We start from the raw sequence: 23,512 nt of genomic DNA on the forward strand, positions 1-23,512 counted from the left end.
ACATACTAATTTGCCTATAGAAAAAGAAAACGCTCGTTTGGAATGGGAGACCTCTTCAGTTTGTGTATCCTTGCTTTGACACAGGGCCGGGTGTTTGAATCAGCAGAATAAGTGTTGTTTACAGAAGTGGTCCCTGTGTGATATGTGTTCGTCTGGGTAATCTAGGCCGCTAATGGCCTGTTCCTTCCTGCCAGATACTCTCTAACAGGATATCAGTCTCTCCTCTCTCTCTGCCACATGGGCAGAGAGGAGAGGAGGTTCCATCTGGGTGATCTGTCGTCCTGTGATGTCCTCCAAAGCATTGATGGGAGTTTCCTGCAGTTCTCAGATACTAGGACTAGTCTGTATCTTCAGCCTTGCCATGTGTCTGCACAGCAGTGTAGGCCACATGGGCCAAGGTCCTTACGACATGAAAAAACGACCAATAAATATGTATTTGTTTCGACTTGAAGTGCTTTATTAGCAGCAAATCAAATACGGGTTCAACCAAGTTTGTTTGTTTATTTGGTTATTTATTTACAGTAATTATATATAATGAAAACACAACTTCAAGGTCTAAGCATGAAAGGGAGCAATAACACCAGGGGCTAGATGCCGTATGAGCACAACCATAAGAACAATAGGGATCTGATCAGACAAGCCCCTGGCCTGAACTGTACAGTTTCACACTGGACTTCACTAGGTGGTGCCAGAGAGTATGCTGCAAGGGAGCATTGATAGTATAGCAATTCATCAGATAGGGATGCCAACGTAATATTTTTTACACACACTTTTTTTATTTTTTTACTAGCCGAAGAGAGAGATTTGTGAAGGATGAATATTACATAAAGAAATACCTCAGACCACTGTTCCTGTTGTGAAGTCAGTGTTTGACTGGATGGGCAGGGTTGCTTTTGGTCTTAGTTTCTGGTACCTTCAGAAAGACCAAACAGGGAAACTCGTCCAGGCCGATGTTGTAGGAGTGGAGAAGATTCTTCCAGAAGGTCTTCTTCCCGTAGATCAGCACCAATGCACTGAAGGTGGTATAAACAGACGTGAACAGCAAGGAGAGTCCGATGATGTCCTCGTGTTGGACAGACAACTGGTAGTGGACGTAAAGATCTACCACCAGAAAGGTGAGATCCAGAGCCACCAGCATAAGAGTCATGCGTATCACCCGCAGCTGGGTGCCCAGCTTGGGGGTGTGGGAGCCATTGGTGCTCGCCTTCATGTGGTGCAGGTGGAGGGCCAAGTGGACGGAAATCGACACGCAGGACTTCAACATCACCAGGCCAGGGAGGACGTCAGCCAAGATCAGGTACACCACCTCGTAGACGTCTCCCGAGGTGTCGGTGGGCGTGACGACCCCACAGTCATGGCCGGCCGCCGTGTTGTTATGTGGATGGAGGACCACCAGCATGGGACAGCAGGCGCCCAGGCCGAACAGGGGGATGAGGAGGACCAGCGTGGTCACGTGCTTCACGATGGCCTCCTGGATCTTGGTGTAGCATTGGATGGGAGAGATGACCAGCTTGGTGCTGTAGTAGAAAGTCAGGAAAGCGCTGTTCCACATGATGGTGAACTTGAGGCTGGAGACGCTCAGTTGCATGAGGGAGTAAACAGTCTGGGGCATGTAGCAGTAGCGGTCGAATCCGTCCATGGACATCCAGAAGTAGCACACCAGTTGGTGGACGCCGTTGGCCACAGACAGAGCTGTGATGATGGTCTCAGAGGGGGTCCAGTGCTTGTGCTGCCTGTAGCTCCCAAGACTCATCGTGATGATGTACAGGTTGAAGAAGCCGGTGAAGACGGCCATCAGACTGGTAAACACCCAGATGGACACCTGAATTGATCCGATCATTGTGCTGTTCGTTTCACAAGAATCACGGAAAACCTTTCAGAACAAAAAATGTATCTGAAATGTTTCTCACCACAGATTACGGATTTTCTAGAACACAGTTTGAATACAAAACACACATTTCATGTCACAAACACACATTTAAAATGCCCTCATATGTACAACCTCTTTACAAGTCCACAAGAAAGGAAGGTGCAATGATGTATTTTACCTTGAGGAAAGTGGCCTTTTTATATAACGAGTTGAAATTATTATTTTATAACGTTTTGCTCAAATTTCTTCTTTGATTCTTCAAGATGGGATGCAATGTCAGATTTGCCTCTGGTTAAAGTTGGAAAAATGAACCAAATGTTTCCATAGATCGGCTTTAAGAACTTCCCTGGAGTTGTTTACTAAGCCAGTCACAGCACACTGAGACAACCCTTTGATTTCGCCACTCCCTGATTAGAGTTTATAAAGAGGCAAACTCTGCTCAAGGCGTTATTTGCATGGGAGACGAACCGACAATGGTGGTTTAGGCATATGTATAAGGCGTAAGGACCAATGGTGAAGAGCTTCTCTGTATGCAAATGTACAGTGACATTACGGTGCCAGACTAGTGCAGCATAACAACCTTGCGAGACCGCAGCATCCTCTCTCAGCCAGGGGGGCTCCCCCATGCAAATGGTCTTCCTGAAGTCCTGTCCACATATTTACACAACGTACCTCATGATTTAGGGTGAAGCCACCTCAGGCTCACCTTCAGGCTCTGCTCTTATTTAATATCGGGCAAAGGTCTGTCGTCGTGGAAAAAACATTCTGCGTCTGTCGGGCCGAATATCAATTGTTGTTCTGTGTTTTTCGATAAGTTTTCAAGTTTTATGATGTTCAGAATTATAGAAGATTATACTGTCATTGCAAATGGGTTTGTCCATAAATATTTCATTTCACTCTACTTGGGAGAATCCTTAGAAGACCCAAGTCGTTTTGCTCACTCTAACCTGCAACGTTATTATCCTTACCAGGGCCTGCTTACATAGGATGGTCAACATTTTTGATTAAAAAAAAAGTGTAAAATCTTTATTATACAAGCATATACAAAGCATACTTTCCTTTACTGATAATGTATTCACCAAGCAAAATAGACATCAATCTCATTCAAACTAATTTACAAGACAAAGTCAAAGAAATTAAAACAAAAACTTTTTTTTTTAAATAGCCTACACATATATTTTTCTTTTCTGAAAGTCTTCCTACTTTATCCACACCTCCCAGCCCAGCAGCAGCTGTGTGTTTACACAGGGTAACCATAGCGACTGTCGTACTTCAGGGGAGGGGGGTTCTGTCTGGGGGCAGGCTGGGGTGTGCCTCTGCCCTGGGCTGTGTGGATGCTGCCCTGGCCAGAGCCTACCCTGCTGGACGGGGCCTTCCTGGCAGAGCTGTAGATCACCCCGGAGTGGGCGCGATATCCCAGCACCGAGCGGTAGCTGGAGTTCCTGCTGGAGGGCCGGCTCTCAGGGGCTGGGGCATCCTCCCTGGGGAGGGGGACAGGGGAAGGGAGGTACAGGGAGGAGGGGGGAGGGGAGGTACATGGAGGAGGGGGGAGGGGAGGTACAGGGAGGGGGGGGAGGGGAAGTACAAGGAGGAGGGGGCAGGTACAGGGAGGAGGGGGGGGGGAGGTACAGGGAGGAGGGGGGGAGGGGAGGTACAGGGAGGAGGGGGGAGGTACAGGGAGGAGGGGGGAGGGGAGGTACAGGGAGGAGGGGGGAGGGGAGGTACAGGGAGGAGGGGGGGAGGGGAGGTACAGGGAGGAGGGGGGAGGGGAAGTACAAGGAGGAGGTACAGGGAGGAGGGGGGAAGGGGGAGGTACAGGGAGGAGGGGGGGAGGGGAGGAGGGAGAGAGTGAGAGGCGGGTCACGAGGAGAGAGCACTCAAGACTCTGTCGGTGAGAGGTGAGGACCGCAATCCCTCGTACCTGATCTCGTTGGCGAGCTCCTTCTGGTAGCGACGCTTGTGGCAGCAGCAAATCAGCAGCCAGATGAGGAACAGCAGGAGGAGGAGCAGGAGCAGAGCACCAATCACAGCGCCCACAATCATCCCCACTTTGTCTGTGGCTGTGGAGAGGCAGGGATGAACATCAGACACACGTACCAGACAACTCTAAACAGACCTACCTACAGTACACAGCCTGACTGTAGACTAGACTGCCGGCTGCAGATTTCATTCGACCTTCTTTTGCTGTTCACAACACCATTAAAAAGGAATGCCGACCTTGGTTTAGATTTTCTGACGGCGACGCTGGCTTTGTATTCTGTTGATAAGAGGTTGAGCAAACACTGAAACACCCAAAGGGGTTGGGTTCTGACTTACGATTGTATGCATTCAGTGTGTATTTACACCGTTGTTTTCCCACTGCATTCTGGACCTCGCACAGGTAGTTTCCCATGTAGCTCTCAGAGTGGTTCTTAATCATCAGCAGCCCTGTCTGTGGGTCTTCAGGGAAACACACAGAACATTCAACAGGTTCATTCGCATAACACAGACCTCAGGGTCGACACAAAAACTGCTCATGTCCTACAAAGCAACATTGTGTCAGTGTGTCCGTGTCTACAAAGAGACGGAACTGAGAAGCGGGGTGATAGCAAGACGTGGAACGGGTGTTGTGGGGAATGCTACCTTGTGTGGCAGTGGGAGGGATGGGCCCGCCACTTTCTCTCTTCCAGACGTAGGTCAGAGGAGTGGAGCCCTGAGAGGACTTGCAGCGCAGGGACACCGTGGTCCCCTTCTCTTCACCGCTGTCCACCCAGCACTTGGGCTCGGAGGGGGGGACTGAGGAAGGGAAGCAATGGACGTCAGACCTCACTCACAGAAGGAACCGTATATCAGTTTATAGTACTGTGCCAATATTTGTCACACGTTTATTTTTTTTCGTCTTCAGTTTTAGTATGTGAATAGAAAAGAGCAGTGTTTCCATATTGTTTTCTATAGATTTGTGTGCTGTTATCAGTGCTGTTTTCACTGCGCCTTCTCTTGTTAGCTTCTCTATGGAAATAGTGTACTGTTTCCTTGCCAACGTTGTATTTTTGTGTGTATATTTCAGAATGTTTGGAACAAAAGGTGTGAGGCTACAAGGAGTGGCTGCTGAGGCTGAACCAAGGTGTTGGAATTCCATCTTTATGACGATGCCTGCGCTCGTTGTCGGAGGGTAGTTTTTCAGGGTGAAACCAGTCGGGTGGGGCGACAGACAAGTCAAGGAATTTCTCACCCATTACCACCACGGTGACTTTTCTCATGTCGACGCCCGGTGCCTTCTTTACTTTGCACTGGTATGTCGCTGTGTCTGAGGCTTGTAACGAGGAGATCGAAACTGAGGCGTCTCCTTTAGTGGGATCTGCAACGAAACTCAGCCTGGAGGACAGGCTGTCATCCACGTAATGTAGCGTCTTCCCTCCTGCGTAAGATAAGATCTGGCACACAGACATCCCGTTCAGTGACAAAGTAAAACAACAACCTCCGCCTCAGCATATTTTTCCCAAAACAGGTTTTCCCACTAGCACAGTGATGGCCCGTAGCATAGCCCCCGTCTATACTAATAAACCAATCATCAGCTTCCTCCTGTGAATTCTCATAACATCCTCGATTTTCCCCCCTCCGGATCTGCTGCCTCACCAGCGTGTCTTTCTGGGTCATGTCTGGGCTGACGTTGGACCACTCGATGTCGAGGTCCCCCGTGTCTGAAGAGCCAGGCGTGTACGTGCACCCAAGTGTCACAGACTCCCCCATGGCCTTCTGGATAGTCTGGGGGCCCGTGGACGTCACCTGCATCGCCTCTATCACACCTGAGGGTTTAGAGAAACAGACGTCATGAAGACTGGTTCACTGTTACTGTCGGTGGACTTGATCCTGAAAAGCTGTGTATGAAAAAAAAAAAAAAACTGTGATAGACAGAGACAAGTTAATCATCTTAAAAAAGGGACAATTCAAATAATTGCACGGTATAGGCCTATTTCTGGAAATGTTCCTTTAAGTGGGCTTAGTTTTCTGTGAATAACGTCATCGTTTCACCTCTGCAACATTAATTGGACATCTGTGACACAGTGGACAGGAGGCCAGATGCATTACTGTCACATGAATAAGTGAGTTCATGTCCCCCAAAATACAGCTTCTAGCTGTGGTTAGACAGGAGCTGTGAGCACAGCCTGGACACATCCGTCCTCAGTACCAGCCTGCAGGAGGTTACACCTTTGACTGCTCTGAGCTTGGTGTGGACGCCATTCAACACCATCATAGGTTGTTCTAGAGGCCTTCCACCCTCCCGCTGAACAAAAAAACTGCTCATTTTAAAACACAAAAGATCCAAGACTGTTCAGGTGGCTTGGAATCACCGTCATATGCCCCTTCCGTTTTGAACAAGCTACAGAAAAAGCAGTGAAGTTTCTGGAGTTTGCGTCGCTACTTTGAAATGACTCTGAAATAATTGTGAATGCATGATTCAAATCTGAGTCAACAAGGAGGAGTTTGTGAATGTTCTGCCTCTGTTTTCGGATGCGTAAACACCATTACCCAGGTTGATCTCTACTTGTCTGAAAAGGTAACACTTGGATGAAAACCAAGTGAATTACAATCAGTTGGGTAAAGTGCAATGTGACTTGTGTCTGATGCACTAGGCTGAAGAAAAACAACAAATACCAGCTCAGAACATTTCCGTCAAAATAACTCACCTGAATTCAAATAGTGTGTAAGAACAAACATCCCGGCCAACTTCAGCCAGAAGTGTGTAAAAAACGTTCCCATGGCCAAACAGTTCGAAAACCTGTGGAACAGAGATGACACAAACAGATCTCTGAAACTACCTGCTTTATTTGAATAACTCTACAATACTTCCCTTTTTCCAAGCCTATTTCTGTATAGGGAAACTTGATTAAACTGCTTTCAACACAACTACACCCTAAAACTTCTACGGTAAGCAGTGGCCGGAAGCCATTGTGTTCCTTGTGGTGGGTATGTCTCTCTATGGTTTTCAAGCTTTCTCTTTAAAGTTCCAGATAAATTATTAACTAGAGTAAACAAATGTGAACGCCAACCACTGTAAAGTAAGAACTGACTGTGGGGTTTCCAGACTCCAAAACATATAATACAATAATACAATACCTAGAATTTCAGAAAGGATTCATGTCAAATTGTCAAAGCAGTCCCACGTACCTGTTAGAAGGGAAATTATCCAAGTAGAAAGTATTCCTGCGAGGCCAAGCAGTAGGCCCAAGCGGACAAGTTGTACTTTCTCTCTCCTCACTTGAAACTCAGCAACAGGTGAGTTGCTGAAGGCCACGCCCCCCTACCTAAACTGTTGTTCGATTGGAGGGTTTGGATTTTACGTTTCAACAGGACTACAAACACATTATTCCTGCATCATTCGGACTCAAATAAATCAAAATGTAAAAAGAATATTAAAACATTTAACATATTTAAATGTACATGTACAAATATAGGAATGTAATTAATCTGGGATAGGTATATCTCAGTTGAAGAGCATTTGATTGCAAATCAAGATTTAGAGACTCACCTCCCCACTGTACCTGGCTTTGGTTAAAAAGAGTGTACTGAATGAACCCATTCAACTATTGAATCGTGTTTCGTATCGTCAGGGGTATCGATTTATAATGGGGCACGTGTAAGTATAAATCTGCTGTGCCCCAGTAAAATCTAAAGTTTGAGTTATAACAATGTACTTTATTAGTCAGTGCATTCATTTAGAAAATCTCTGAAAAAATAAACGCAGTATCCCAATCAACTCTTGTAAAATAAAAAAAAACAGTATATGCGTTCAAATAAATGCAAAAGAAATATGCGTGCTTGCATTAACTATTGATGTCCCTTCCAAAGCTGATATCAAACTTGCATCCCTGAACTTTTGAATAGTGGGTTAAGCAAGGGGAGTTTCTATAGCCTATAGTGTATTGTGTGCAGCAAACTTGACAGAAAAAAGGCATATGAATAGGGGCCTGTGCCCAGTAGAGTTTTATGTCTGACAACCCCTCTGGATATCGTGATTGGTTACATCTCAACTTGTGTGTGGACGTTGATAACATTGCTTGTATAACAGACCGGCCTTTGTGTGTTTTGATTTGTGTCGTGTTTCTTACAGCGTGTTGTGGATTCCTGTTGTGTTTCAATTTCCAGTTTCTCGAGGCGTGTGTCAGTGAGTGAGATGAATGATTACCATGATCAGCCAGACCTCTGGGCTTGTCTTGGGAAAGACTGCTTCGACTTCCCCCGACAGAGGCTGCGCAATGTGACAAATCATTCCACATCATCCCCATAAGAAAGGATTACAACTCAGAAAGCATTACAATACACAATGATTACGTATCAGCTACCGGTTTTTATTTCGGGATGTATTAAAGTCGAATGAAAATGACACACTTCGGTGATTTTCTTTAATGGCTTGATGAGTGAATCCTGGATTTAACTGGGTGAACGTGTTGCTTGTGTTTGTGTCGACGTCAGTGACAGTCACTGCCATGGATCAGGGATGTTTGATATAGAAAGCTTTGTACAAAGTGCTGCCAAAAAATGAAAAAAGTTTTCTATACTTTTCAGACACTGGTAGCATGGGGAACAGTCAGAGGAAGAGGGTTACTGGAATGCATCATGAACTCCACAAACAGGTTATGTGACTATGCAGATAAATACCACCATGAGGGTAATAGGTTGCAGCGTACTGGAGAGCCAGGCAGTCTATCTGTCTGGCTGTCCATGTGAGAAGCCAGACTCAGAACTGATGTCACCCATCTCAACAATTACCTGTCTTGTAGACCTAAAAGCAGATATCGGATCCCTCCGATGTCTTATAGCTGTCTTCTTCAATACAGACATGTGGACTTTGTGATTTGTGGCTTTTATTGAGTTGTGCGCAGAGCTATTAGATTTTCTTTGAGGCTGATGAGAGTTAGAAGGGACAGGGTGATATCAGCCGACAGACTTAATTGTTCGTGGCTGAGATGAACATAAAATTATTCAGCATCGATTGTAAGAGTGTCTGAACTTGATCACTCCGTGCCCACTGGGAACTAACTGTGCCACGGTGATGCGGTCATGGAGCGGTGTTCTTTATGGTGAAGATGAAGATGAATAAATAAGTAGCACCTCTGACGCCACATGAAACATGACCTGAATTCAAATATGCAAGAAACACACAATGTTGACATATTCATACATGCCCGACAAGAACTTGTCTCTGCTTCACTCCTGTCTCGCTGCCTCCAATCCCGGTGTGTGTTTGAGTCTGTGTGTGCTTGAATGCGGACAGGTAATAGATACAGTTCACATAGCCTACTATGTATGTATGCATATGTATTCTGTGAGTCTGGATGCCATGCGAACAGGTGGTGTTTAATTGCCCCAAACTCCCCCTTGTGTCTGACAGAAGCTCTGGCAAATGGATAGCTATGTTGAACAGAATAATTCCCTCTACAAGGAAAACTCACAACACTGAAATCTACAAGGAAAACTCAAAACACTGAAATCTACAATGTTTATTCGGACCCTCAAATCTCGGAATACGATTTCAACAAATGTGTTCAAGAGATGACGGCTTTGTGGTTTTGGATGTCTCCGTGTTCCTCCGGCTAAATGAGGCCAGTGCTCTGAGCTGCCTGCTGTTTCTAAACAGTCACACCGGGCCACAGGGAAGATACACCGTGTTCTGTCTATCAGCCAAGCCTCTTGATAACCCCATCTATCTCACTGGACCTGGCAACGGCGGCCCTAATCACACCGCAGGGTGGCAAACAAACCACCTTGACAGATTTCCAAATTACAAGTAAACAACCTAGCAGGGGAAGCAAACAAACGACCGTCCCGCGCCTCGCGAGTGGCCGAGGAGCCGAGCGGCTTGCTAGCAGCTGTGCTGCGGCGGACTGGCAGTGCGAGTCACGCCCGTGCACCGTGTCAGGACGACAGTTTAGCACAAAAGATTTGTCTTTTTAAGGTGGGATGTCACTGGAAAGAGGAGGGAGCCCCGAGCAGAGGGCTGCGGTCATTCACTCTTTCGCTGACTTACGTGACTGGAGAGCAACATGTGCAAGCTCGCCTGTACGCCCATACTGATATTCACATCCATCTCGATTTTTTTCAATGTAATAGGCACCATGACAGTGACTATTTTGGTTAAATATATTGCCTTTTTTTCGAGATAGAAATGGACATCATTCCTATCTCATTCGTCATTCCTGTTTCACGTCGTAATCATAAGGGTGGGCCTGGTCCAGGCAGGTTTGGCCCTTTCTATCACGCCCTAATGAGCACAAAGGCAGTATCCTTGTCTTGTCGGCTGTCAATCATCATTGTTTTTGCCAACACCCTGTCTCAGTGTGCTATGGAGCAAATGCTCCTGAATGATTATGCCTGTCGTTTTTCCAGCCATGACTCATTTCATGCCCAATCTGCCCACACGGCATGATATCCATGTGCCACAGCTAGAAGTAAAATACATTAGCAGCCTGAGAATATAAGGGTTTTCCTCTCTCTCTCTCTCTCTCTCTCTCTCTCTCTCTCTCTCTCTCTCTCTCTCTCTCTCTCTCTCTCTCTCTCTCTCTGTCTCTCAGTCTGCCTCTCTCTCTTTCTTCTATCTCTCTCTCTCTCGCACTCTCTCTTCTCTCTCTCGCTCTCTCTCCTTCCCCCAACATCTCTCTGTCACTCTCTGTCTCTCCCTGTCCTCCTCCACCACCCCCCCTCTCTCTCTGTGATCCAAAGCCACAGAGAGAGGCAGAAGGGCAGAAACACCCATCAAGCCCCAGTCAAGCGTACAGAGCTCAGCATGTGGGGCGCAGGGATGTTGTATTACACAGCAGGAAGTGATGCGTCCCTGGGAGGTAACCATTAGTGTTTGGCCTTCTATACCCACCAATGCGGAAATCGCTTAACAAAAAGTATGTTGCTCGTCACAAAAGGACAAGACCTAATGAGTGGCACAGACCAAAAGGTTAAGGTTGCCGTGTTTGTTCAGCAGTCTGATTATAAGCTTTTTAGCAGCCATTTACAATGACCACAGGCATGGGGCATGGAGTACCTACTTGGGCTTCAGTTTAGTGGATGGATGGATGGATGGATGGGTAGATAGATAGATAGATAGATAGATAGATAGATAGATAGATAGATGGATGGTTGGATGGATGGTTGGAGGGAGGGATGGGGGAGGAGGAGGAGGCAAAGTTTTAAGCTGGGAGTGTTTTTAGAAGGAACATGGTCCTCTCACTGTGCAGTAAGAAACTCTGGAGTCTGAGGCAAAGGAAAATTGAATAAGGAAGAGGGACACAGATAGAGTATACATTTGTGCCAATAAATCACTTCCCCGGTGTCTTAGGGATTGGACATTGATTGAGTTGTTTTATCTCATCAGTACAGATTACTCTGAGCTTAAACCCAGAATGTGTGCCAAGCCTTATCCCCTACAGACAGGGACAACATTGTCTGCTCAGTCACGGAGGACAGCAATTGGAGAGAATTTAAGTAATTTGGAACAAGAGTAAGTCAGAAATCTTTAAAGGGGTGCCATATGCACCACTTTGCCTGGTGCTGTGACAGTGCTCCAATGGCCTGAATCTGCATTCAACAGAAGACGCCTGAACCAAGGGCCAAGATTCCGTCCACTTTCCTGCACATTCCAACACGTCTCACAATGGACAGAAAGTAATTATTTCTCATCAAAACAGTAGATAAAAAAAAATATATATATATCGGGATGTCGTGCATGCTGTGTGGTTGCAAGACCAAGTTCCATTACCTCCAGATTTTTTTTTCTATGTTACTTTCTGTCTTTGTTCTGTCTTTCCCCTGACGCACACACACACACAAACACTGCCTCAAGCTATTTGATGGTGGACGCCATAATCCTGGAGGAAGGGGTGCTGCTCTGCCAAACCACTGAAGTCTGGCCCAGGGAGAGGGCCCATGGAGAGGGCCCAGGGAGAGAGACATCCCCCCAGCCCTGCCAAGAGAAAAAGAGGAAAGAACTGACACATTTTGATAAAGAGAGAAAAAAGCCGTCTGGGTCCCTGGTCCATGCACTCCATGACAGTTAACTCACTGCAAGTGGCAAAGTGCAACGAACCAAGAATGAATCATCTAAAACACACACACACACACAGTCATAACTCAATACGTTTTCATTTTATTTTTTGCTTTAAAACAAATTGTTCGATTATACCTTACTGTTTTCTATTTTCTTCAGATAACCTTTTGTGAGAGCTCCTGGGAAAAAAGTTTGGGGGTACAGGTTTCTCCTATAACTGATATAACTGACAGAATAGTGTCAGGTAATGAGAAACAAACATTTAAATAAACGCAAGAAGAATGTTTCCTCTTTTGAAGTTGCTGGCCCTCCTTGTTAATTTAAGATAAAACCTTCATTTGAAATATTCATAGCTTCTCCGGTCTTTCATGTGTTTATAAGGACAGACAGCTGAAGCCACAATGTCTGTAGCTTGTGGAGTTCAAAAAAACAAAAGCTATATCAATACTTTCTTCATTCAGCTTAAAAAAAATCTTTATTTGACATTATCGGGCATCTTAAACAGGACTGTCATGTCATCCAGTTATGTATACATATTCCGTCCTGAATTAACCCTAACCCTTTTTTAATTCCTAAGCAAATTATTTTTCAGTGTTAAGATTAGCACAGGGCATCTTGGTTTCTGTTTACCTTGTACTCAACCTGGTAATGAAAACAGCAGTGATGACTCACCTAACTTGAACACACATTTGTGGGTAATAAAACACACAGTAGGATAGCACTTACACAAGATTAAAAGTCAAATGTCCGATGGTTTGAGTCCCAACAGCTAGACCTAAGCTAGACCTGACGCAGATGCTGTCAAGCATGTAGCTATAGTTCTACTAATCATCCACAGTCTTGCATGTGTGTTCATGTAAAAAGCATTTGCACTACACTGGATCAACACTACAACACAGCAAATCCAAAGAGGTCAAACACAGTGCTATATTTTCTGACAGAGACAAATGGACTGGACATTTTATACTTTTCAGAGGCCCACAACACAAACTGTCAGATGGAAAAGAAACTGAGGCGCATAAAATATCATCCAACCCCAACACCTGGGATTACTTTCATTTTACCCTGACAAACCCCAGAACAGAAATCACTTTTACAAGTTATGCTCTACTAAAAATGCTCCCCAAGACTTGAATGAGGGGCAGCATGCGCTCTAAAAAGTCAAATGTTAATGGTTTCTATGTACAGTGAATAGACTGACTTTTTGCGTTTAATTCTCTGTGTTCAGTTCTAGTGTGACGCCAGCAGTTTATTTAAACGTGAGTGCCAACGAGGTCCATGGTCTGAGGAGGTTGCAATAGGAACATGAAGGATGTCATTCTGCTGTTAGATGTGCACATGACCTGGGAGACAATAACAGCGGTTTTGGTCAAGAGGGTGAAGGGTTACAGGGGCGGATGGTCCTTTGTTATGTCAGGAATCACACAACGCCTCTGTCCTGGTAGAGAAAGTCCCTCACTGTCTGACTGCTTCAAAAGCCTGACAGCACTCCAGCGATCTCCTGCGGAGGCAGCTCCTTCTGATGTTGTGAGTCTTCCGAGTCTGTCAAGACCACTTGGAGTCTGTAGAGTTTATGCTATACATTTATATATATATTCTGTGTATAGAAGCAGAGGCATTCCAGGCAGGTTTCACCCTATGGGAGGAAAGAAGAGAAATGAGAACAATTACAGAATACATTCACTGCTTTTTTGAAACCCACGTATGGGCCCACTGCCTCAAGTAGGGTAGCCAGTAACAGTTACATAGGAGAGTCAGATGGGAGTCAGATGGCTGAGCGGTGAGGGAGTCGGGCTAGTAATCAGAAAGTTGCCGGATTGATTACCCGCTGTGCCAAATGACGTTGTGTCCTTGGGCAAGGCACTTCACCCTACTTGCCTCGGGGGGAATGTCCCTGTACTTACTGTAAGTCGCTCTGGATAAGAGCATCTGCTAAATGACTCAATGTAAATGTAAATATGACAGACATGCATGTGTGTTGTATAAGACATTGTTAGAGAACAAACATTGTAAGCTTTGGTATACCCACAAAACATGTGCTATACAATGCATCACCATTATGCTCTGTAATTACCATGTTAATACACTGGCTTTAGTGCTGTTTGACGTGAGGAAGCTGACAGCCAAGCAATTAACGAGAATATATTCCTGCAGACTAAGCTTACAGCTGTCAAATTGCGATATAGATTGTTATTCTATATTTCACCATATCAACATGGGTGATGAATTGGAGGACATGAAATAATTCCACTGAAAAATTTTACTTGAGGGACTTAAAATATCCTGCTTCATCCCAATGTTACATAAATTAAAAGCATTTTGAATACTAAGTAGTGCCATCTGCAGTGCAAGACAGCTTCTGTCAAGATTTAATTTTTAGTTGGACAAAGACTGAGTAGTTTTACCAGTCTTTAACCGCGAATGTGTATTTGTTGACTCAAATATTTCAAGTGATTGTTAAAGTAATTGGCCATTCATTTTATCCACACAAAAATCTTAAAGTATGCTGAAGAATAATTCTTAAATTCAGAGGGTCCAATGATAATCTATGGTTTGGAAGTCGTGAGTGAATACTTAAGCACTTGATGTCTCAAGTGAGTTGATTGAGTAGAATTTCTTATTAGTAAACAATATCTTTAAAATACTTTTTTTTTAAATGATCTCCATACCCTTGTGAATGGGTGGGCCGAGGGGCCAGCATTGGACAATATGGACATACAAATCAGAAAGAAACCCATGGCCAGCTTAACCTCCATGGCCCTGCAGTAGCTCAACACTGTACCATTGTTTCCAAAAACGGCACCAAAAAAAACGTCCTCCACTTGTTCTAGGACTATCTAACGACCCTCCATAATCAGACGATACAGGACGACAAACAATTTGTGTTGAATATCAATGGCGCCGCTTTTTGAGTCCAACGTGAAGCTCGCATTGACTTTCCAAATGAAGGGATTGATCATAAATGCAAGTGCAGAAAGCATGATGTATGGGTATATAAATCTTTCTGCTGGAGGTAACCCCATGCCTGGAAACCAGAAACACAGGCTGTGTTAAGTGAATAGAGTGATGGGGCCCATAAATCTCACTGAATAAACATTCGTGAAGGTTTTTTTTCTCCCTTACACAGGAGCTGTGAGCTGTGTTTGATAAAAAAAAACTGAAAGCTATCCAGCTGGCTATTCCCTGCCTCATGCATACAACACCTACATTTGCAGCTCAGTAGCCATCTGCAGAGAATAGGATTACAACACGCATTGGATTATCCTGCTCAAAATGAATCCTGGTATCCTGCTGCAGAAATTCTCCTTTTTGATAAGGTACCACTCCTACCGGAGATGAATAATCCTACACACAGACACACATGTGCCCCTTTGCCCACTTGATATTTTCACATTTCCATGAGGAGGCTGAGACAGACAGGAGGTGTGGAGGGTGGGACAGATGGAGGCGTGTGGTATTTTCCTAACAGCAAAGGGAGCCTTGACCCCTCAGAGTCCCTGTTTCCTCAGCATCTGTTGTCCCTGTTGTCTCCCTCTCCTCGCACACAGCCCTCTCCACACAGCCCTCTCCACACAGCCCTCTCCACACAGCCCTCTCCACACAGCCCTCTTCACACAGCCCTCTCCACACAGCCCTCTCCACACAGCCCTCTCCACACAGCCCTCTCCACACAGCCCTCTCCACACAGCCCTCTCCACACAGCCCTCTTCACACAGCCCTCTCCACACAGCCCTCTCCACACAGCCCTCTCCACACAGCCCTCTCCACACAGCCCTGCGCGCAGCCCTGCGCACAGCCCTGCGCGCAGCCCTGAACACACCAGGCACACAGCCCTACACAACAACACCAGGCCTGCCAGCACGGGCACTGCTGCTTTAACCATGTGACAGCAGAGGATGGTAGAGATGACAGTTACAGAGTGAGGTGGAGGGAAGTGGGATGGTGGGATTGACCTGTTGTCATTTAGTTACTGTTGCCATAAGTAGGCTTAATTTAAAACCCTGAGATTTAATTTAGACATCACAATGAGATTCCGAACTTCGGATAGATTCTGATTCTGGAAAACACAATGTCCACTTAATAAGATCTGAGTAATGAATCAAAAAACAGAGATTATACTCAGTTATTTCCGCATCATCATGTAGATCTCAGGGACAATGACTTGGCAGAGGAATTCCATTACTAATCTTTTACCCAATCAAGTCTGCATAATCCGTCTCTGATGATAAATCAAAAGCCTTGGGTCTTTGCTGCAATTCATAGCGATCGTTGGGGTGAATTTACTTTCTGCTGTCACTTGAAACACTTGATAACATTCCTTGCACAGCAAGAAAACATCTTTCAAGGGCTTCTTGGAGAGCTTCCATTTCAAAACAACATCAAAACAATCTTGATACACCTCGAAGGAGAAGGGGAACACTGTGATTCCTGAATAAAAACACAGGTCTTCTGTATAAATAGGCAAGGCAAGGTTCAAGTGAACACTTTCTTCCTCTCTCCCCGGAGACATGGGAGTGTTATCCATCAGTCAAAGTGTTTCTCTTCTGATGACAGAAATAATTATCAGTTTCCTAATGCTCAGAGCACACACAGGAAGTGCTTCTGTAAGATTGTTCCACTTTAGCTACTTCCATATCATTGATGGAAAAATAAATGAATAGAGCTTTTTTTTTTTTTTAAAGCAGATGAGTTCTCTGCCCCAAATTGATTTTATTTGGAGAACCACTTCTTAGCACCAGCAAACTGCTGTAATGGCTTTTAAGGTCTAAGAGAATGTGTGCGGATGGACAGAGGGATCGCTCTGTAATTCTCAACATTCTCAATATTTTCTAGTGTACTATGAATTTATATTCATAAACTGGATTAAACTGTTGAGGAAAACAAATGCAGGAGACATTTACTTTAACATCCCCACATTCATATTACACAAGACCAGCAGTTTTTTTGACCAGCTGTCTTTCCAGTTATCATACCATCACGCGCAATGTAGCTGTGTTAACACCCTGCTTGGTAACAGACACATCCGTGTGGATTGTGACGTTATCGAATTGAACCAGCTCCGAACCGGCTCTAGCACCAGCTCCAAACTAGCTCCCGGTTCACTTTGGTGGAAAAGGGGTGTGAGTGAATAGTGAAAGAATCAGACCCTACTTTTCAGTTGTCAGGGTGACGTGATCCACAATATACACTTCCTGACACAGGCAGTGATGCCATCATGCCACCAACCAACACACAACAGATCCAATATAAAGTGTCGCGAAAGCAATCTGTCATAAACCGACAAACCGTCTTGTTACTGTAACTTTATTGGCATTGTCAATTACTTCCGAAGAGAGCATAACTGGTGGTGTTTAGTTACGACACGAGAGCGGTTGGTAAAAAGAAAAATACAACCGCACCGACGAACGAGAAGGTCGAACAAACGAAGGGGGCGTCGAGCAGAGCTGTTTACCTCTGGCTCTCAGCTGCAGCGTCAATGCGGGACGGAGATTCCGCCTCACACCTCGCACTCTCTGGATCCCGAGATAGTGCAGGTGCATGGGCCTGCCTCGTTCACCAGGGTGTCCATGGTGTCAGAGTTAGCATGGTAGGTCAGGTAGTACTCTTGGAGCTGAGAGTTGAGGCTGAGGTCCTGCTTGCGGGCCTTTTTCCTGCGCTTGTGGTTGACCGACTGTTGCTGCAGCTGCCTCATGGAACTGGGAGAGCGCCTCCACGAGACGTAAATCACCAGCAGGATCAACGACAACGACAGGAACAGGGCTACGCTGCCTGCAATGATTTTATGGAAGGCCATGTGCTCAAAGTCTAACTCAGGGGGAAATGTGGGTGGTGGAGAGATGAAGGTTATCAGTGTGGACTCTCCTCCTATCGTGACAAGCCTGCCAGCTGGAGGGGTGGGGGTCTGGACTGGTGGAGCAGGGGGACCTTGGCTTGTTGTGACCGAGTCAGAGGGAGAGGTGGGCCCCAAACTGACAACATCTGAGGTGGTCAGACCGGCCATCACGCCCGTAGTAAGTGCCCCATCTCTTAAGTCCTCACATATGGAGTAGTTCTTTACTATGTCCATGACCTTGTCTCCCTGAACTGACTTGGGACTGCTGCATATCATGCTGATGTCCTTCGGGTCTCTGAAGGTCTTCAGCCAGGCCACCAGGGGGCATATGCTGTAACTGCAGTCCCAGGAGTTTCCCGCCATGTTGATGGTGGTGATGGAGACCCAAGCAGAGACCGTTTCCTGGGACACATTGTTAAGCTTGTTAGATTCAAGATTGAGTGTCTGTAAATTTGGCATGCACTGGAACACGCCAGGGTCCAAGATCTGGATTTCGTTTCCTGAGAGGTCTAATTTCTGCAGCGTGAGCCAGATCCAAGGCAAGCCTTGATTGATGGCTCTAATGCGGTTCCACTGCAAGTAGAGAGCCCGGAGGTTGGTAAGACGAGGGAACAGAGAGAAATTAATCCTCGAAAATTGATTATGCTCCAAATGAAGTTCCTTCAGCTTGAACAGCCCCAGGAAGATGGTCCGGGTTAGGGTCCTCAAGCGGTTGTAACCCAAATCCAGGAACTCCAGGCTACGACATTCCAGAAATGTTCGGACAGGTATTCTTTTCAGCCCGTTGGACCGAAGGTGCAGGTTTTGAAGTTTCCGAAGCCCGTAGAAATGACCAGGTTCCAGGATCTGGAGCTGGTTGTAGGACAAGTCAAGGTTGCGCAGGTTCGGAACAGCGTTGAAAGTATTATTGTAGAGGTGTGCTATCTTGTTGGAACTAAGGATGAGTTCTTTGAGCCTACGCACCCCCTGGAAAGCTAAACCATCAATGGCGCTGATGACGTTGTGGTCCAGGTAGAGCCAAATTAACTGGTTCAGATGAGCAAACTGGTAAGGAAGGAGAATCAGCAGGCTGTTGTAGCGCAGTGAAAGACCCTGGCAACCAGTGGATATGTTTTCTGGGACGTCTTGAAAGATGCCAGACTCACAATAAACAATCTTCCCCTCACAGCGGCAGCTTGTCGGGCACATCCTCTCCCCCTGGCTGAGCAGCATGAGAACAGACACATAGAGAAGAAGGTATGACAGCTTCCAGTCCCAGAGCAGGGAACCTGTGAGGAAGCAGAGGGAAAGAGACCATCACTCCACACCCGTGGTTTACATGATCGGGCATGTCCGTAATATGGACTGGACAGCCAGCATGTTGCTTTATTTTATATCAGGGCCAACCATTTCGATATATGGTGATAGATTGACTGACTTTGATCTGTTTCCTCCACATCCAGCAAAGTATATATCTATAGTGTTACTCTATAACAGTCAAGAATCATGAAATACACCAAATATACACAAATTGAATTAGATGATAATATTATAATGTATTTTTAGTAGTACCTTTGTTAAGTTGGCAGGTTGATAAAAATAGAAATCTAAACACAAACTCAATGTGCTGAATTTCCCTTCTAACCATAATTAGACATAGGCCTATTTAATAACAGACTGAGCCTATAAAATGCATTTGTTCAATATAAAGCTTATAATTGCTGTCACGAAATATTGCTGTCACACAGGCTAGTCTTAAGTGGTCACTTACCCATCGTTGGAGGAAAAGCAGACATCCAATTTGAGAACTGATGGAAACTCCAATCCTTCACTGCACCCGCTTCTTGAAATTGCTTAACTATTGGAAGTTAGCAAAGGTCCGCTTGACACTGATTTCTGATTCTATTATTTATCAGAAGAAGCAGCAGGTTCGAACAGTGGAATGCGGTGTGCAAACTAGTGAGCTTCAGAAGTCGGCGGAAGGTAGACTGGAGGCAATGCATAGTGATGCGCCTCTTGTCAGTAATCAGGGATGGTATAATGTTAGGCTACTTCAACGACATTCTAACTAACCGGCTTTATGCGCAATATCGAAATCAGTAGGTGGACAAGCGACACTGCGATAAGTGAGCTCGGTCATACACCCGATTCTCTCTCTTGCTCTGCAAAGACACACAAAGAGAGAGAGAGAGAGAGAGAGAGAGAGAGAGAGAGAGAGAGAGAGAGAGAGAGAGAGAGAGAGAGAGAGAGAGAGAGAGAGAGAGAGAGAGAGAGAGAGAGAGAGAGAGAGAGAGAGAGAGAGAGAGAGGTGTTGCATGTGCACGTTTGGTCATCAATACCCTGCCGAGGGCATGATTGTCTTTTGCAGAAATATATCGAGCATAGTGGATGGAATCATATTGTCCATGATTGAATAGAACTCAGTTCTCACAGTACACAATGGGACTCCAGACCACTTCTATTTAAAGGACTTCTGTAACCATGCACGTTTAACGTAAACTTAGCCCAATTTTCAATTTACATCTAATTTTATGTCCGTTATCAATAAAAATTAAGAACCCTATTTTGTTGGATCCTTACCTTACTTAAACTGAAGTAATTAAAAAGTGAATACTGATGAGATAATTTTGTATTGGGCCGAACTTGCCCACATTTTTGATTGAATGTTTGAATTGAATGTTTCTTTCCCAGATTGCCTGGTAACAGCAACGTTATATGAATGCTAACAGAAATAGCATGCTGTTCTGCGTAACGTAATTTTTTTTTATTATTAGTTATATTACTATTATTGAGATGGAAGCGGTTGTAATACTTTTTTGGCAATATGTGAAATCACATTACTCAATACTTTTCTTACCTCGTTTTTAAATATGAGAACGGTAGATGGCAGCCTTGTACCGTGTCACTTCTAATGAACTCCATGGAAGTGACCACCCTTGTGAGATCTGATACAGGTTGCTTCGGAAGGTCACATACAGTAATTCTATGCATAAGACTACGAGTCTTATAAAGTATGAAATAGGTTTTAATCAAACTAGAATGTTGTGTATTAAATGATATTGAGTGCATGTCAATATACAATATGAAGTTGTAGTTGTAGTCAGGTTTTCCAAATGCCTTGTGAAAGTGTTTAAAACGATGTCAGCGTGTGAGGGCCACATCTCTACAATAGGCTACATGACTCATGTATCACTTTAATTTAACAGAAACTGGTTTCCTGACCTGAGGGATCATAAAGTGAGAATACTTGCACTTAAAGAAGGTTCCACGTCTTGTATTTTGTTGGGGTGTTTTCATTATGAATGCTGTGACATCTGAAAGGCAACTCTGCAATAAAATCCTTTGATAAAAGAAAACATCCTTCAACCTCTAGCATAGAACTTAGGTGGATTGTGTTAATCCACAAAAATGTCAACATAAATGTCATCCCTCAAAATAAAGGCTGAAGTGTTGAACATCAACAAAATACATCTTCCCTCTTTTCTTCTGACATAAGTACACACATTGAAAACAGGCCACAGATCAGTGCAGGGATTTTTTGGGAACAAAAACACGTGTTCCACAAGTAGCTCTAGTGAACAGTTGAACGTTCTGAAAGCTCATGTTCCGTTCATCCTGTAGCAGATCAGTTTGAATGAGTAAACATCAAACCGGGTGTTTTCGAGCACTTGCCGTCTTTCAAGTTGTGCCGTGTGTGTCGTTCATGTGAATGGCTCATGGCAAGAGAACAAAACAACCGTGTTCAGAGCCTATTCTGTACATCACCCCTCTCCATCTTTCACCACCTCTTTGTTTACTGTTATTGTAGTATTATTTATGTATTTCCATAATGTGTTACAGTGGGATTCATTATCTGGGAGTGAAGCAGATATTTGCCTTGTTCTATAATTCAGGGCTCAGTCACAGACAGACATTAAAGTTTCATAAGAGGCAATTTGGAGGATGAGTCGGTCGCACAGTGAGGTGATGCAGCGTTGCTGTTTAAGGTAAGAAACTCAAACGTGACCTGGTTGTCTTGGAAACTCAAGGCCTGACCATCATGATCAAGGAAGGGTTGTAACAAAAGAAAAGGGTGCATTCTTCCCCCTCGTAAAATCTTGGTCATGAGTGTTGTTTCTGAGAAGAGGAGAAATTTGATTGGAATCATTTTCAACCTTTTTGGCTTTGTGTTCTCAAGAAGTGAAAAAGATTAATGTTGCATTTGCTCAACCTCATAAAGAACACACATAGACACCAGAACGAGAGTTACACTTTAAGTCCATGTCCCTTCACACACGTTTTAATATCTGTACAACAGAAACAGCTTAATGTAAGACTTATAGATGAAGAAGCGCATAGGACATGTCTGAATCTGCATCATAAGAATCTGAGGAACTGGCACATTTGAAAAATCCAATCTATGCGTGTTCTGAGGAGAATCCTATAGGAGAGCAGAAAGGCTAACACTTGGTGTTGTTCTTGTAGGTCACTGTCACGACGGGAAACAGATTGTTTTTGTGGAAGAGTCCTATAGGGAGATAAGAGGTGATTAGAACCGCCTTTAAGGGCTTAGCTGAGATAAAGGAAATCAATCCACAGTGAAGCGCTGTATCACCATGCGGTGTAATTACAGTCTGATTATCAAAGATCTGTGGTGCCCCCATGGAAATAATATTTGATTTTAAAATGTGTTCTTTTAATGAGTCCAGTCCACCGCATGAAAGCTTAATTGGGCTTGCTATTATGCATTAACTGTATGTTTCAATCATGCTAATCAGTGTGTCATATTGCATCCCGCTTCACAGGAGACCTTGGGGCTGTGTCTTAGTTGTCTGAGTTGACATAAAGCTTGAATTGTCTTGATTGGTGTCCTTTGTCGTCAGCAACAACAATGTGAGCTGAAGGTAGGCCTACAAAGCCAAGCATCATCGATGATGTCTCCTACTCCGTCAAAGCATCATCGGGAGAGAACTGTGATAACTTGTAGGTTTCACATTATGGAAGTTCAACAATAAGTCAGTGGAAACCATTTATTTAGGCCTAACTTTTCGTCTCACTAGCTTTTTTTGTGTGTGCCTGGTATATTATAAAAAAGGTATATAAAGTACACCTTCACTTGTTTTTAATGTCGGTAAACGTAATCAAGGTGTGTTAGAATAGTTGTGCTTATTGTGGAACGGTATGGTATGTTAGTTCTTTTTCTTCATCACTTGGGACTAACCTTATACTTTGTGCTTGGTGTATGAGTATATTTTAAAAGTGTAAAGCATATAACATTTACAAACGATTGGCTTATAACATATGGTGAATGTAATCATCCCTAAAACGAAACATATTTCCCCAAAGACAAAGTAACCCCGTATAATTTGTCAAGATGGTAACCCTGACGACCAGGAGAGGGCATTCCAAATGCACGAGGATGTAGGACGATGTCTGGATTATCGTCCCACAACCCCCAGCTGCGATAAAACTACAGCACGACGGGGGAATTTGCAGTAGTTTACAGTCTGCAGCAAAGACGGTCAGCAGTGGTCTTCATTGCGCCGACCCCATCTCTGATTAATACTGGATTACAAAATCACTCGTTTACTAACTATCACTCGGAATATATTTCCTACCATTTCCTTCTTTCTTCCATGCATTACGTCTTGATTCCACAAAATAACATTACACTCAATATTTGACAAAGGAATGAGGTCTTACCAAATGCTTGCTCTCCAAACGTTTTTGTTTGCTTTGAGAGTTTCATAGCATCTTGGGTGTAGGGTGCAATCATTCAAGGTTGTCCTTTTTCGACATTTGCAGGACTTCTGAATCAACGACAGGTGTGCAC

General features: G+C 44.5%; 3 protein-coding genes across 3 annotated transcripts; all 3 read right to left on the minus strand.

Annotated features, from left to right (window-relative positions):
• Positions 1 to 862: 862 nt before the first annotated feature.
• tas2r202 (taste receptor, type 2, member 202) lies at positions 863 to 1,840 on the minus strand. The gene has a single exon (XM_084695335.1). The coding sequence runs from the start codon at positions 1,838 to 1,840 to the stop codon at positions 863 to 865; it is 978 nt and encodes a 325-aa protein (XP_084551461.1).
• Positions 1,841 to 2,867: 1,027 nt separating this feature from the next.
• vsig8b (V-set and immunoglobulin domain containing 8b) lies at positions 2,868 to 7,109 on the minus strand. Its single transcript, XM_084694929.1, has 8 exons — positions 7,019 to 7,109; positions 6,538 to 6,629; positions 5,486 to 5,655; positions 5,082 to 5,283; positions 4,493 to 4,645; positions 4,187 to 4,309; positions 3,792 to 3,930; positions 2,868 to 3,351 (listed from the first exon to the last, which is right to left on the minus strand). Exons 2-8 carry the CDS (start codon positions 6,608 to 6,610, stop codon positions 3,111 to 3,113), a joined length of 1,101 nt encoding a protein of 366 aa, XP_084551055.1. The 5' UTR covers positions 6,611 to 6,629; positions 7,019 to 7,109; the 3' UTR covers positions 2,868 to 3,110.
• Positions 7,110 to 17,385: 10,276 nt separating this feature from the next.
• On the minus strand, positions 17,386 to 19,496 carry LOC146219960 (leucine-rich repeat transmembrane neuronal protein 4-like). The gene is made up of 2 exons (XM_084694940.1): positions 19,472 to 19,496; positions 17,386 to 18,989 (listed from the first exon to the last, which is right to left on the minus strand). Exons 1-2 carry the CDS (start codon positions 19,494 to 19,496, stop codon positions 17,386 to 17,388), a joined length of 1,629 nt encoding a protein of 542 aa, XP_084551066.1.
• Between the last annotated feature and the right edge of the window lie 4,016 nt (positions 19,497 to 23,512).

Source organism: Hypomesus nipponensis, chromosome 28 (genome assembly GCF_054491055.1).
Source record: "Hypomesus nipponensis isolate SF chromosome 28, ASM5449105v1, whole genome shotgun sequence".
NCBI lineage: Eukaryota > Metazoa > Chordata > Actinopteri > Osmeriformes > Osmeridae > Hypomesus > Hypomesus nipponensis.

Bases quoted from the DNA above. Each gene is read 5' to 3' on its own strand.
- tas2r202 (XM_084695335.1), bottom strand. From the start codon at position 1,840: ATGATCGGATCAATTCAGGTGTCCATCTGGGTGTTTACCAGTCTGATG.
- vsig8b (XM_084694929.1), bottom strand. From the start codon at position 6,610: ATGGGAACGTTTTTTACACACTTCTGGCTGAAGTTGGCCGGGATGTTT. The intron at 5,284-5,485 runs GTGAGGCAGCAG...TCTGTGTGCCAG, and splicing joins TGACCCAGAAAGACACGCTG to ATCTTATCTTACGCAGGAGG. The intron at 3,352-3,791 runs GTACGAGGGATT...CCCCCTCCCCAG, and splicing joins GAGCTCGCCAACGAGATCAG to GGAGGATGCCCCAGCCCCTG.
- LOC146219960 (XM_084694940.1), bottom strand. From the start codon at position 19,496: ATGTCTGCTTTTCCTCCAACGATGG. The intron at 18,990-19,471 runs GTAAGTGACCAC...GCTTCCTCACAG, and splicing joins TGCTTTTCCTCCAACGATGG to GTTCCCTGCTCTGGGACTGG.